At 41.6% G+C, this 15,781-nt stretch overlaps 1 protein-coding gene and 1 long non-coding RNA gene across 2 annotated transcripts in view; one reads left to right on the top strand and one right to left on the bottom strand.

The window, feature by feature from the left end:
* Positions 1–15,781, top strand: part of LOC142859176 (uncharacterized) — a 376,470-nt gene that overhangs the window by 305,735 nt on the left and 54,954 nt on the right. The gene's annotated exons all lie outside the window — the stretch shown is intronic.
* The window catches only part of LOC142859149 (cytochrome P450 2B2-like), a 30,767-nt gene continuing 26,614 nt past the window's right edge, over positions 11,629–15,781 (bottom strand). The window contains exon 9 of the mRNA XM_075989512.1: positions 11,629–11,810. Coding sequence (XP_075845627.1) covers positions 11,629–11,810 — 182 coding nt within the window. The remainder of the gene's footprint in view (positions 11,811–15,781) is intronic.

Below are 15,781 nucleotides of genomic sequence, written 5' to 3'. Positions count from 1 at the left end.
TTTTGGACAATATAAAAACCTCTATTAAAAACCTTTTTAGACAATATGTAAATTTTTATCAAAGTCTTTTTTGTGATTTTATTTAGCAGAACATTGCATAAAACAAAAGCAGAAATATGTATCTCAACTAAAGGTGATAGGCATTTGTAACCCATATTTTTCCCCCGTAGAAAGAAAAGCATTTTTAGGCATAATGTATCTTTTGACAATTTACTTTAAAATTAACATGTTTTAAAGTTACAGGTTGGTATAATTGAAAACTTCTTATAAGCAGTATCAGGACAGGAAAGGGTTAAGACGGGAAACTGCAGGCCAGGAGAAGAGACCTGGAGTGTTATAGGGAAGAACTTGGCTCAGAAAAGAAAAGAGGGGGAGGCAGCAGTGGGCACAGTGTCCTTGGCTGTCAATGCTTTTTTAAAAAAGTTTTTTTGTTAACTTTTTTGATCATGACCTCAGATTTTTTTGTTTTACTTTTGCAGTTTCTTAATTGCAAGTGGTCAATTTCCTGTCACCTGTGTGCAGATCCCTCCCTCCTGCCTAAGGCAAAGGCCCTCAGGATACAGAGAGAGAACAAGGGAGGGGGGCAGCCCTGTTCTGCTGCAGCTGGCCTCTCTCAGTCACTAGCTCCACAGCCTGCCTTTTGAAGAGGCTTTCCTCTACTCTCAGCTGGGTGCATGATGACTTTGCCATTGGCTCCATCTCAGGTGTCCTTGCTTCCTGGCGTCCATCTTCAGCCTTTAAGCCTATAGTAACCAGCAAACTTTTCCACAAAGCAGGAAATTTCAAAGACAGTTCTGCCTGGATTAGCAGTTTGCCAGTCACTTTCTTTTGTATTCTGCAGAATGTCTAGTAGGGTCTTTTATGAAGCAGGAACCCCAAAGAACTATGTCACCTTTAGAAAAGTTCAGCAGTCATTTCATTATGGGTCCTGCATGTTCAGTCAAGTAGCCCAGGCAAGAACAGTTTCTTGCCCAAATCACTAACCAACTCCATAAGAGGCTCTTCAATGCCCATAATCCTCTTGAAGTAGCTGGTGCTGCCAGGAGCAGATGTGTCTCACTGTCATGAAAAGTCTTAAGTTCTTAAACATTTTAAATACCATATTCTGAAGGTCTCTGAAAGATTTGAAGAAGACCTTTCTAACTGAAATATATCTCTATACATCTAGAAAATCTAACTAATATGACTACAAGCTTGACTATTATAGATGATTATCTATTAACTTATATTTCTTAATTATATATTGCATTTTAAATGAGCTGCACACAATACCTTAATCAAGAGCAGAAATATATATACACAGTATAACAAAATTGACCTTAAATTTGTATCAATAAACCAAGATCCATACCCTTGCAAATCTCTATAGCATATCCCCCTTTAAATGTAAAGAAAAATTTATAGATAATATTTGAAAATATGGATTTAGTTCTGTCCAACATTCTTCCTGCTATTTACTGGGCAAAGTAATTTTTTGAAGGGCGTTTAAGGCAACCTTTCAAGGTGTCTTGGTCCATCAAACCACACTAGTCTGGAATTCTTTCACAGGTTCTCATCCTTTGTGGAAACAAAAGAAGAACCTCTTTTCCAAAGCAACATATCCTTAGACCCATATGTTGAAATCAAGATACCTTTAAAATATACATGCTGGTTTATCTTAGCAGCCCATACAATGAAACATCTCTCTATATTTATATCCTTCACAGTCAAAAAAATCAAAGAAAACATGATAATATACATAATCCAGACTCTCTGTGAATTTTCCATCTGTACATGGCTTGTTTTCTTTACTCCTTTTAATCTGACTATTTTGTTATATAACTCTCTATACTCTTTTATGTCTCTCTCCCAAGCCTATATCAAATACTGTGACCCATTATAGGTCTTTTTTATCTAGATTTGTCTTTATTGCATATCTGTCATTATTTTCTGACCAGAAGTGCTTCTTAAATGCTAAGCACTTCTTAAAAACTTAAGCTGCAGCATTACTTGGAGAAATATAGTACTTTCTGTTTGTTCCTCACAGCCCAGCATGGCAGAGCTGCTTGCTGCCATGAGAGCCATGCACAGTGCCCCATTCTAGGCACAGAGATGGTCCATGTTGCCACCAAGCAAGCTGTAGCACATTTCTCAAAAAACCCATTCAAATGCTAGGTGTCCTGGAAGAGCCAGAGGTCATGATGGCAGCATGGCCCAGAAAGCTGGCATTTCAAAATGACACAGCTTTGTTCCTGCTACTGCTGAATCAGGAAAACCTTTCTTAAAGGAGCCATGCCTTTGCTTGCTTCTAGCAAACAGAGCCCACCCAAGGAAATGCTGCTACCAACCTATTCTTAACTCTTTTCTTTTGTGTCTAGGATTCCTTTTTAAGCTTTCTCAGGTTTTACATGGATTTAGTCCACCACGTTGGTGCACCAATTTGTTGAAGGAGACTGCTTGTTGGTTCCCAGCTGCCCAGCTAGCTTAGACCCAAAATAACCACACAGAAACTATGTTAATTAAATCACTGATGGGATAATAGATTTGTAATTGTGAGTTACTGTTGTTAGACAAATATATTGATATAGATTCTTGTATATTGATACAAAGTTAAATTGTATTGACTATTGTATGCATTCATGTTTCTACCTCTGTTTAAAACATTTTTTATGTATTGACATATATTGTATTGATATATATATATTGTATATATTTACCATATTGCAGTGTACATTTCTACCTCTGATTAAGATACTTATATAATGTTTGTGTATTGATATATATTTACCTACTGCAATGTATATTTGTACATTGTTTATATTTGGAGGTCATTGTCCTCATTTGTTTCACAGTCGTTTATTGTCTTAGTCTTTAAGTTAGATAGATATTGAGAATTATATAGACTAATAGTCATCTAAGTTTGTCATTTATAATTAGACTAATCAGGTTCTTTAGATATATAGAGATTATACTCAGTATAGATAGATAATCTTCAACTTCTTCAAAGAGCTGTAGAAAATGGCCTTTAATCTAACTCAGAGTTTTGTGGTAGTGAGACACAATTGCTCCTGGCAACACCACTCTATTCCCGAGAGAATGTTGAGCACCAAAGACACTCCACCTGGAGCATTTCTTTTTGGCAGAACTGGCCTTGGGGCAAAGAAATGCCCATACCTCAACCACTGACAAAGATACAGAGCATGCATCAATGGATAAAACAGGGCTGTCTTATCCTGCCAAGACAGGGTAAGATAGTTTTGAAAGTTGCTTGCCTTTGAAAATGGTGTGTCAGTTATGTTAGGCCTTAGCCAAAGTTGGTTGCTTCAACGCTGCTAATGTGACTTTGGGTGATTGCCTAGGTAGCTAGTTGTCTCTGTGATTTGTTGCATGTTTTGGAAGTTGTTTTACTGAACTTCCTAATTACCCAGGTAACATTATTTCCCTTCTCAGATCTTTGATGGGGTTGAAGACTATATAAATGTAGTTACTTTCTCTCATGACTTGGCCAAGTTATTTATTATACAAGACCTAAGCTAGTTAGAATAGGATATTTGTACTTATTGTATATAATTTCATAGTAGGTTTAGAACTCTCTTATTTAAACAGAAGGGGGAGGTGTTGCGGGAGGTCCTCCCACTCCTCCAGCCTATCGCCGCTGAGATACCAGCCCCTTGGGGCGTGGTCTCTCTCCCTTTAAAAAAGCGGCCACTTCCCTCTCTTCTCTCTTCACTTCCTGCTCCGCCGGCGACTAGACTCCTGGTCGCGTAGAGGACTGTTGCCTGGGACAGTGATCTGTAAGTTTTTCCCCTTTAAATAAATATCACCCAAATTGGTGTGGCATTGTTTGTGACTTACGCCTTCAAATCACTGCTTGGCCCATTACCTCTAGCTTCTTATTGCCTAACTCTTACATTAATTTAACCCATTTCTATTAATCTATATAACACCACGTGGCTGTGCCTTTCTGGGTAAAGTTCCCAGCACATATGTCTCTAGCAGCTCCATGGGGTCTCTCTAGCTCCACCTCCTTTCTCCCAGCATTCAGTTTAGTTTTCCCCAGCTAGCTTAGTTCTACCCTGCAAAGCAGTTTCTTTATTCATTAATGATAATCACACCATACAGAGGGAAATACCACATCACAGCAAGATCTTTCAAGCAGTACAAAAATCACAGTGTGGAAACTTTCTATTTTTCAGGTGAAGGGCTACAATGAGTACAAGTGAAAAACAGAGTGGTGCTCATTACCCTTATGTGATTAAACCTTTTACATATTACATGTGAAAAACAAATGTTTCCAAAGATCAACCTACATTCCTATCTGAGCAACTTGTTATACATTAACAGAGTATAACCAAGCAAGAAATTTTTCTCAGCCAATTCTTTTGCTGGAAGGCTGCATTTTAGTGTTACACGGAAAGGATTGATCATTTTATTATTTAACTCAAAAGGGAATTTTATAAAAAAATCTTATAAGAATCACAAATCTAGACTTTTATATATGAAAACAGTAACTATTACTTTAAGTCCTTAAGTTGTATGCTCATTTGTTAATAGATTTTTAATATATCATATCAGGAAGTGAGGATGAACATGGCTACAAGTAATTAATCATCACCTTTGATCATGAACCCCTTCTAGCAAGAAAGGTTCATCAGCCAGCAATAGTCAGGCTGCCATTGTTTTTCTCCCCTGACCTCAGTGAGTGCCTTGTGTATGTTTCTAAACTATAAATTGCTCCCCAAGCCAGGCGGTGGTGGCACACGCCTTTAATCTCAGCACTCGGGAGGCAGAGGCAGGCGGATCTCTGTGAGTTCGAGGCCAACCTGGTCTACAAGAGCTAGTTCCAGGACAGGAACCAAAAGCTACGGAGAAACCCTGTCTCAAAAAATCAAAAAAGAACAAACAAACAAACAAACAAATAAATTGCTCCCCAAGATTTTCTACAGCAAAGCTATAAACAGAAACATCTTAACCTAACTTTACTAACAATCTACATGTCTAGATTCTTTCCAAGCATGGTGATTAAATCATTAATCTGCCTCAGCAACAATGCTTGGGAAAAGTCAATAATTATTATTTTAAATACCAGTAACAGTGACTACCAAAGAATAACCTGTCTCAAAAATAAAACAAAAGCATAGAGAAAGGGATGATGTAGTTCTGAATAGAGCCCCTGCCTAGAATCTCACAGTGAGGGGCTGGGGTGTGGCTCAGTGGTAGAGCCCCTGCCTAGAATCCCCCACTGAGGGGCTGGGGTGTGGCTCAGTGGCAGAGCCCCTGTCTAGAATACCCAGTGAGGGGCTGGGGTGTGGCTCAGTGGCAGAAACCCTGCCTAGAATCCCCCAGTGAGCGGCTGGGTATGGCTCGGTGGTAGACCCCTGCCTAGAATAAATCAGTGAGGACCTAAGGGTGTGACTCACTGGTAGAACTCCTGCCTAGAATAACCCATTGAGGGCCTAACTGTATGGCTCAGGGGTAGTTCCCCTGACTAGAATCCCCCAGTGACGGCCTGGGGGCATTGTTTGGTGTTAGTACCCCTGTCCAGCATCCCTCCAGTGAGGGACTGGGTCATGACTCAGTGGTAGAGCACATGTCTAACATTTGGAAAGTTCTGGGTTTAATGCCAACACCTCAAAAAGGAAATTATTAGGAATGGAGAGATTGATTAGTGGTTAAAAGCTCTGGCTACTCTTGCAGAGGACACAGGATGGGTTCCCAGCACCCACATCATGGCTCCCAACTGCCTGTAAGTCCAGTTCCAATATCTTATGTTCTCTCCCAGCCTCTGAAGGCACTGCATGAAAAGTAAATCTTTAAAGAAGAAAACTCCTTAATTTCTGCTGGTGTTAGGCAGCTTGAAAAGAATGGGAGGTTAGTATCTTGTAATGGAAATTGCAGAACTAAACATTACAGAACCCAAAAAATAAATAAATACTAAATTGGGCTCAAAAATATACTGTCAACGAAAGATAAGTGAATGAACTCACAGACAGGATGATAGAAACTACTCAGTGCAAACCACAGATGAAATAGACTGGGAAAGGATTATGAAACCACAGGGGCAGTGGTGCACACCTTTAATCCCAGAATTCAGGAGGCAGAGGTTGGTGGATCTCTGTGGGTTTGAGTCCAGCCTGTGAACCATGATTAATAAAAACTCAGAGACTGAAATTTGGGTTAAACCTGAAGATCCGAAGAGCAAAGCAGTCAGCCACTGACTCTTACCTCTACCTCAATCTGAAATGGTGATCTTGTCTCTAGGAATCTCAGAATGAGACTGAGCCTGAGACCTGTCTCCTCCCTTCTTCTAATCCTCACTCCTTCTTGGATTAAAAGCATGTACCATGACTGCCTGGTTTCTACGGCAAGCTAGTGTGTCTACTGTGATTAAAGATGTGTTTTATTACTGCCTGGACTGTAAGGCTAGCCAGTGTAGCCGTTTTACTTTTCTGATCCTCAGGAAGTTTTATTTATCAAAATACAAGTGAAATGCCTCTACAAGCATGGTCTACAGAAGGAGCTCAGGAATACCCAAAGTTGTTGGGGGAGTGGGTCCCTTGTCCGTCCAGTCTACCCAAAACCAAAATAATTACAAAGAAACTGTGTTAATTAAATCACGGCTTGGCCCATTAGCTCTAGCTTCTTTGGCTAACTCTTACATCTTAATTTAACCCATTTATATTAATCTGTGTATCACCATGAGTCTGTGGCTTACTGGGTAAAATTCCCAGCATCTGTCTCTGGCAGCTCCACGGCTGCTCTCTGACTCTTTTCTTCTCCCAGATTTCAGTTCTGTCTTCCCTGCCTACATAAGTTCTACCCTATCAACAAGCCAAGGCAGTTTTTTATTCATTAATGGTAATTAGAGCACACAGAGGGGATACCCACATCATCTCCCCTTTCCTGTTTAAATAAAAAAGAAAGCATTAACTTTAACATAGTAAAATTAAATGTAACAAAACAGGTATCAAGCAAGAATACAGTTACAATATTTATATTTACTTTATCTTTTATCATTGTTGCAAGGGAAGAAGCTGCTTTTTGTCCAGCTGCCCAGCCCCCAAATAATCACACAGAAACTGTATTCATTAACTCTAGTTTCTTATTGGCTAACACTTACATCTTAGTTTAACCCATTTCTATTAATCTGCATATCACCATAGGGTCGTGGCCTACCAGCAAAGTTTCAGCACATCTGCCTCTGTCTGAAGATCCATGGCATCCCCTGACTCCGCTCTTCTTCCCAGCATTCATTATAGTCCTCCTGTCTACCTAAGTTCTGCTCCATCAACAGGCCAAGGCAGTTTCTTTATTCAATAACCAATGAAAGCAACACATAGACAGAAGGACCTGCCACACTACAGAGTTACACAGAGAAACCCTGTCTTCAAGGAAAAAAAAAGAAAGAAAGAAAGAAAAAAAGAAAGAAAGAAAGAAAGAAAGAAAGAAAGAAAGAAAGAAAGAAAGAAAGAAAGAAAGAGGATGAGGTAGATAAGGAGGATGATGAGAAGAAGAAGAATTACTCAAAGGTTGAGGGGGCTGGTGAGAGGGCTCAGCAGGTAAAACACCAGCTGTGCAAACCTGATGGCCTGAGTTCAGTCCCAAGAGTCCATGCTGCACAGCTGTTCACTGATCTCCATAAGTTGTCCCCACCCAGCATACACACACAAATAAAATGGAGAGGGAAGCCAGGTATGATGGATCCCACCTGTAATCCCAGTACGTGAGAGACTAATGCAGGAGTGGATCCAAGGGTAGCCCTGGAGCTCAGATCCAACTCATCCCAGCAGCAGTAAGGGAATGCCTGTTTGCCCAGAGGTCTTCTGGGGGATACATCCATCAGCAGTCATCTACAGGGAGCAAGCCATGTTCCCATTGTTGATTTTGAAAAGACCCCGTATGCAATGCCAGCCCCTACCCTGTTGCGTTGCAGAAACAGTCCTGCCGTCCTGACCACCCAGGATCTTGATGGAGAAATGCCCTCTGTGCCAACATTAGCAGGCTTCTAGGCTGTTGTGGTATATTTTGGTCTCATCCTGATATTCCAAAGACTGTCCATACAATTGGAATGTAAGATGTGTTCATAGGAGTCTAGGGATGTGAGCTTGGACAAACCAGAACCAGAAATGCTATTTCAGACTACTGTAAACAAGTAAACAATGTATTTTCCTTGAGAAAAAATTAATTTTTTTATTTTTTTCAGATAGAGTTTCAGTTTCATGTGTTCCAGGCTGGCCTCCATGTAAGGAACTGAGGATAACCTTGAACTCACGGACGCCTGCCTCAACCTTCCAAATTATAATATATCAAGCTTGCTCTAGCACAGTCCCTTTATGTGATTCCATGGCTCAGACCCAGGGCTCTATGCAGCTGTGCACACACTTTTCCATCTGAGCATGCTTTAGCAATCTCCTTTTCCTCAGTCACTATGGATGCTGCCGGTAACTCATTGAGTGATACCACACTCAGAAGCACGGAGAGGATAATATGATCTCTACTTCTCTGGAATTCTGACCTCTGAGGACTTTCTTGTCTCTATGCTCTAGACCACTGGTCTCTTCCCAGAATCCACCCACACTGATTCCTGGCTCATGAAGGAATCTCTGACCTTAGATATAGAAAGAACTGATGATAGCGAATCTTTCACTCAGTGAACTTACTGAATGTACAAATTTGGGATCCTAGAAATTAAAGAGCTCACCAAATATTATGGAGCAGACACCATTTGGCCATGGCACAATGAAAAAGGACTGTGTTCAGAAAAGGCCCTGGAAAAAAGAGGCACATCACAGAGATCTAGGTGTCACCTACATTGTCCCTCTGGCTGACTCTCCCATGGTTGGTACCATTCTAGGATTGCCTGTATTTCTGAAACCTTGCTGTGTCAATTATTCTTCAGGCACTGGTAATGGTATGACCTCTTGTGCATCTATATCTCTCTGATCTAAACTCTGACTCTCATGTTCAGAGTCTATCCTAGTTGATGATGTTAAATAAATGACCTTCCCATAAGCACCTGCTTGTTCCAGCAGTGCAGTGTGTAGAAGCTCATTTTCAGGGGACACCATTCAAAGTGTGGCTCCCAGACAATTCTGTCAGAAGGTGGCAAGACAGCAAGGACAGATGACTTAGAGAACTGGTATCAACTTGCACACTTTGGGGAGAAGAATTTACTGTGGTCATCTGAGGAGAGTGACAGAGATTAGATAAACAAGTTCAGGCCGCACAGTGGGCAAGTTTATGGAGTGGCACATTGTGTCACTTTATCGAGTGGTTTATTTACTTACTTGTTACTGTTCCACTGTATTAAACACCTGACATCAGCCACCTGCTCTTCAGGTTTTCACAGTGGAGCAGGGATCAAGGCAACAGGTTGTCCCTTCACAGGCCTGTCATGAATATGATGAAGTTTGCAGCAAGTAGCCCTTCTGAGAAAATCTTAGTTAACAGATAATCAAGAGGTCACATGTAAGAATAGCCAGGAGGTCAGGGGACTGGGCACTGTCATGGCTGCTCTTGAGGGCTAACTTGACTGTATCAGGTATCAACTAAAACCCAGGCTGCTGGCATCCTGTGAGGGATTTTCTATTAAATTATTAGAAGCAGGAAGACCCACCCTAAATCTGAAGCACATCTTCTGCTGGCAGAACACATGAAAGAAGGTGTTGCATTTTTGCTGAGAAAAATCATAATAAAAGCCCTCGGATGATGGGACCTTGTCTGCAAAACACAGGGACCCAGAATATACTGTGTGAAATAAAAGACACCAGACACCAAAGATCACAGTTATGTGCTTCTGCTTACATGAACAACACACATTAGGCAAGTCCACAGACACAGAATTCAGACCCTATGCAGAGTCCATTTATTGCAGCCTGGAGGACCAGCCTCCAGACAGTACAGGGTTCGAAGGGATGTTCACTGCTAAGATTTTTCTGCCTGATGGTAAGGGAAAAAAAAACTCACACATTCTCCAGATGATTTACTTTTTTATTCTTTTTTCATGTTGTTCTCTTTAATTCTCTCTCTCTCTCTCTCTCTCTCTCTCTCTCTCTCCACCACTTATACACCCCCACCAAAATTTTCAGGGAATGCAGGAGTCACAAAGGGCTTTAATTTTATTTCTCTGAGACAGGGGAAAGGCAATTCAAACTAACTCACAACTGTGTAAACATTTTGAACTAACACCTGTAATTAGAAGTTGTAAAATCCAGAATCTCTTTGGGTCTCAGAGGTGCCTGGAGTGCCATAAATTCCCTAGTTCAGGCTCAAGTCAACATTCCAGAAATACCTAGCTTCAGTTCCAGTCCACACTACCAGGATACTATGGCACTATGTTGCTTTAAATCTCAAAATGTACTTTCTACCCTGTGTGTGACCTCAGATCATAAAAGGAAACCTGTAGTTCCCTTTAGGGAGGGCTACAGAGCCAAATTACTCTCTCTGTTCCTGACTAGTCAGAATTTTTTTCCCAAATCGTGCCACTGAACAAAGTTGCTTCTGATTTTAGACTCTGTGTTCTACTCCCTGGTATTTGTGCAGTCCCAGGACCCAACACTTATATACATAAGAAACAGTCAGCTGAACTTGAGTCCTCATGGTGCACACTCATATCAGCAATAGGATGTCAGGAGCGGGTGCAATGATGTAATCACCTGACAGTCGGCAATAATTGAGCTGTTTTGTAGTTTTGACTCTATCCTAAATGAATCAGCATCTTGCCTATTTGAATGTTAGATTGGTTTTCTGGGGTAGTTTATCTTTAAAAGACCATTAGCAAGGCGTCTGGTCCAATCTAAAGTTATTTTGAAGCTTTGTTTCAACTAATGGTGCACACCAAAGCCTGTGATAGATTTCTCAGCACTAAGATTCAAGGAATTTGAGACAGCTGGCTCATTGTTTTTCTTAACTTGGGCTGTGATCTGCAGCAACCCCTTAGGGGGAGCTCATAGGCACAGACTGTGTATTATTTCCTTGTGTTCATTTTTATTTCTCAAAATTCTTAATACGCTAAAGTTATATCAATTAGACAGCACAGTTAGGGAGGAATCATCTTCTTGACAATTCACAGAGTAAAATGCCCAGTAGAACAGGATGTTTTCATGGGAGAAACACACTGTGTTACAGGTCTCCCCACATCTACTCACATGAAGCCAGATACCAGGGAAAGATTGTAGCAGCAAATATGTGAAGGCAAAGTGGAATCGAAAGATATTGCAGAGTCTGTGTTCTCATAGTCTTGCATAAAACAAGATTTACCCATCAGAGAGTTTTCCTCCTGGTGAAATGACACCTTGAACTTCAATTTCACCTGCTCATCATCTGACATGGCCAGCATCCATTAGATTAGATAATAGAGGACCAGAAGATTCTACTTGGAAACTGTGGTTGCTGGGTACAATAGGGGACTGACTCAGCATGAGATGTGTCCTTCTGAAGTCTCTCGGTCCACACATCAAGAAAAACACTGAGTGGTTTCCTCAGTGCCATGCTCAGGGCAGAAGAACACACCTCAGAGCTTTATAGAAGCTGCAGTAAGGTGGAAAGGTGTGAGCAGGGACCTACGTCCTGGTTGGCATCAGGTCTCTCAGAGGCAGATAGATGGGGCCATTCTCAACAGGAGGGGGGACACCTGGCCACCTCAGCCAGTCAGCGGGACAAGAACTGGATCTGGTATGTTGGAGCTACTTTGGTCAAGCCACTCTCCTTGGGCGTGAGGTCAATGTCCTTAGGAGCCACGGGACTGGACACAGAGAAGTTCTGGAGGATGGTGGTGAAGAAAAGGAACAATTCATTGCGGGCAATGCCTTCGCCAAGACAAATGCGCTTTCCTGTGGGCACAGAGAATGAGCCATGTGAGCCCCAGGGCAGTATACAACCTTCAGACTGTCCCTTCCCCAATACCCAGACAACTCTGTCCATTGCAATGAAGAAGAATGAGTTTGACCCTTAACCTGCAATTTAAGTGAGAATGTTGAGAGATTCCTTAAACCTTAAAGAACTGGTGGAAGGGCTAGCCTGCCATCAATCCTAAGGACATGCATTCACCCCCTGGACCGACATGTTGCAAGAAGAGAACAAGCTACCACAATTTGTCCTGTCACAAACATGTACACACCCTCCATAGTGCCCATGTATATCCATGCCAACATATATACAATAATTCAATCATAAAATGCAGAACAAATAGTTGGTGGATGTCACATAGTAATTTCTGACAGATTTCTAGGTTATGTTTATTATCAGAGTCCTTCATTTCACAATTGTAGGAACACAAGAGAGTAGGAACAAATGTACATGTGTAAACATGAGTATTGTAACATCTTTAATGTTCCCTCCTTTATCACATGGGGAGATTGGTCCCCATCTCATTGGCTGCCCTGAAGGTGAAGGTACTGTTTACAGAGACTCTTAGACCAACTACTGAATGGCATTAAGGGCCCTAGACGAGCCAGTCATGGGGGCACATGCCTGCAAGTGACGTGGAGGATTACAACATGAAGATGACGTTCATACCAAGAGCTCTCTGTCTGTCCCCTGCCTCTGTCCCCTCTATTTCTCATCCTCAGTTCTTTCTCTTTGTCTCTCTCCCTTCCTCCCTCCCTCCTTCTCTCCTCTCTCTCTCTCTCTCTCTCTCTCTCTCTCTCTCTCTCTCTCTCTCTTTAGATTTTCTTTCTGCCAATGGCAACCTACCTGAACCTGTGTCTGTACCTATCACTACTATGTGTCTTTTGATCCATTCCATCCACGTGTGTCTTTCTAAACTCCCTAGATTGCATCTCAGCCCATCCTGTTTTTCTGTCTAAGGACAGCTTGTCATGCCTTCCTTCTATGTCTTCCCTCATGCTTCTTGATCTCTTTCTAGATGTGCCTTTCTCCCCTTCCCTTCTATCTCCACATCTTCTCTTCCTGACTTACATCATCACCTCTGAATCTTCACCCATCTTCTTCTCTCTCATGTTCATGCTCTGATTCCTACCGCACATCTCCTCCTATTGTAGATTCCTTGTGTCTCTGTCAGTCTCTCTTTATTGGAATCTGTCTTAATCTCCAGACCTCTCTATCGTTGATTTGTCTCATTTTATTTTTCACATCCCTGCATTTCTACACTTGGGACAGTCATATGAACAATTTAGGAGCAGGGCTGAGGCCAGGGACACTGAATTCACTTGGAACTCAGGACTAGACATTTCCTAGAGGAGACATGGCTCAGCGGGAGAACACTTGCTTTAAATCCCTCTGTGAGGGGATGAGGACAGACATGCTCATCAGGAGAGCATCTCTAGAATGCACAAGGGGGAGGATGGAGGTGTGGGCTCTTTGGAAGAGAACTTGCTTACCATGGTATCACAGCCTTTGGCTCCATCCCTGACATGGGGGGGGTGGAAAACTAAAACCTAACCAACTGTTTCTAGAGCCTTTCTTTCTCCAAAAGATAAGACACCTGAACACAAAGTTTCTATGTTTACATCCCATAGAGTTCATGCAACTGAATTAAATTTGGCCAGAGGCAGCTTCTGTATATAACAAACTAAACAAATGCAGGCAACTAAACTACACACTAAATTGAGATTATGTTCTTCCAGTGAATAACAAATCTCAGTCACTCACAGCAGCTGACTGAGGTTGCATACTTCAGCATGGCCAAGTAAGACAAAAAAAGAACTGTCACCTATCAAGCTGTGTGTACATGCCCAGCTCCCTCTGGTCTACAGACACTGACGGGTACTGCAACTCTGACCTTTCTCTACTTCAGGACATTATCCATCATGACTGGGTTCTTGGAAAAATAAATACTAGTAATTTTGATCTCTCTTAGAGTTTAATAAGCCAAGGAAAATTTAATACAAACAGACAAGTGTGCCATGACATGCCTCATCTCCCCAGTGCTCACAGATAAATCCCTCCCTAGCCTCAAGACTTTACAACCTCATGGCCCTTCATAGATGATGTCATTTGTTCTTGTTGTTGTTCCCTAGGAAAAACAATTAGCCCTCTCTCTGCTAACCCACAGGCCACTCCTGCCCTGGATCCAGGAAGGCTAACTGCAGATCTTCACCTCTCTCTCTGTTCCCCAAGACCCAAACCTCAGTCCTCACCTCACCTCTGCAACAGAACCCTTACTGCAGCATTCTCTACCGGCATTCCCCATCTCTTTGGACTTCCCTGATCTTCCTCAGGATGCAATTCTTAGTAACCCAAAGGCCATTCTGACCAGGGAAGCAGGTAGGCTGACAGAGAATCCATGCCACTCCTTCTGATTCTCCAGATCCACGCCCTACCACGCCATTCTCACCTCCAGCTCTGCAGCAGAATGCCTGGTGTGCTCTCCCTTGCCTCCCTGACCCCATCCCCAATGACACAAAGATCTATTCCTCCAATCTTCCTTCCCCCAGCTCATCCCATTATCCCAGCCTCCAACACCAGCAGGCATTCCCTGGGACCACACCAGCTGGGCAGGACAGGGAAACAGGTCCACAGAAAATTTCCTAGGAGGAAACACACAGCCATCATGTTCACCTAAAACACGGAAACCAAGAAACCAAACATCCGCCCAACAAAGACAAACCCAGAAATCAGCACCTAGACCTATAATCACCTCAAAACCAGATTCCTGCGTGTCAGCATAAAAACACAATCAGGAACAGCCAGGACAATGTGTCTCCACAAGAGCACACTGAGGAAATCAGAGAATTTAAAGAACATACTTAAAAAACTTGTATTCTACTAAATTAGAAAATCTAAAAGAAATGGATACTTTTCTTGATAGGTACTACTTACCAAAGTGAAATCAAGATCAAATAAGGAATTTAAACAGACCTATAATCCCTAGAGAAATGAAAACAATCACTGAAAGTCACTCAATGTATCCTGTCCCCAAATCCCAGGGGGGGGGAAAGAAAGGCTAGGGACAGAGAGTTTCAACAGAGAATTCTCTCAGACTTTAAAAGAGGAGTTCATGTCAGGTCTCCTCAAATTATTCCACAAAATAGAAACAGAAGTAATAGTGTCCAGTTCATTTTATGAGACCACCGTTGCCCTGACACCCAAACCACAAAGAAAGAGAATCACAGACCAATTTGCCTTATAAAGGCAAAAATACTCTATAAAATTCTTGCAAACCAAATCCAAGAACACATCAAAAAGATTGTCCACCATGATCAAATGTGTTTCATTCCAGAGATCCAGGATAGTTCAATATATAAAACATTAATAAATATAAACAAACTTAAAGAAAAACCACGTGCTTATCTCATTAGATGCAGAAAAGACTTTGACAATAACCAGTGCCTCTTCGTGATAAATGTACTGGAGAGTAGAGAGACACAAGGGACCCACCTACACATAACAAAGACAGTTTACAGCATGCCTACAGCCCACATCAACTTAAAGAGAGAGGAACTCAAAGCAATTCCACTAAAATTCAGAACAAGACAATGTTGTCTAAAATCTCCACATCTATTCAATAGAATACTTGAAGTCTTAACTAAAGTAATAATACAACTGAAGGAGACCAAGGGCATACAAACTGAAAAAGAAGAAGTCAAAGTGTACTTATTATCAGATGATATGACTATGTGTGTCTGTGTGTATGTGACCCAAATATTTCCACTGGGTAATTCCGACAGCCTATAAACACTTTCAGAAAAATAGCTGGACACAAAATTAACTCACAAAAACCAGTAGCCCTGCTATATACAAATGACAAACGCACTGAGAAAGAACCCAGGGAAACAACATCTTTCACAATAGCTTCATATAATACAAACATCCTGGGATTACTCTGGCTGCTCTATTTATA

The sequence above is a fragment of the Microtus pennsylvanicus genome, chromosome 1 (assembly GCF_037038515.1).
Source record: "Microtus pennsylvanicus isolate mMicPen1 chromosome 1, mMicPen1.hap1, whole genome shotgun sequence".
Taxonomy (NCBI): domain Eukaryota; kingdom Metazoa; phylum Chordata; class Mammalia; order Rodentia; family Cricetidae; genus Microtus; species Microtus pennsylvanicus.
Note: the sequence above shows the minus strand (reverse complement) of the source record. Positions and strands in the feature narration are given on the sequence as shown.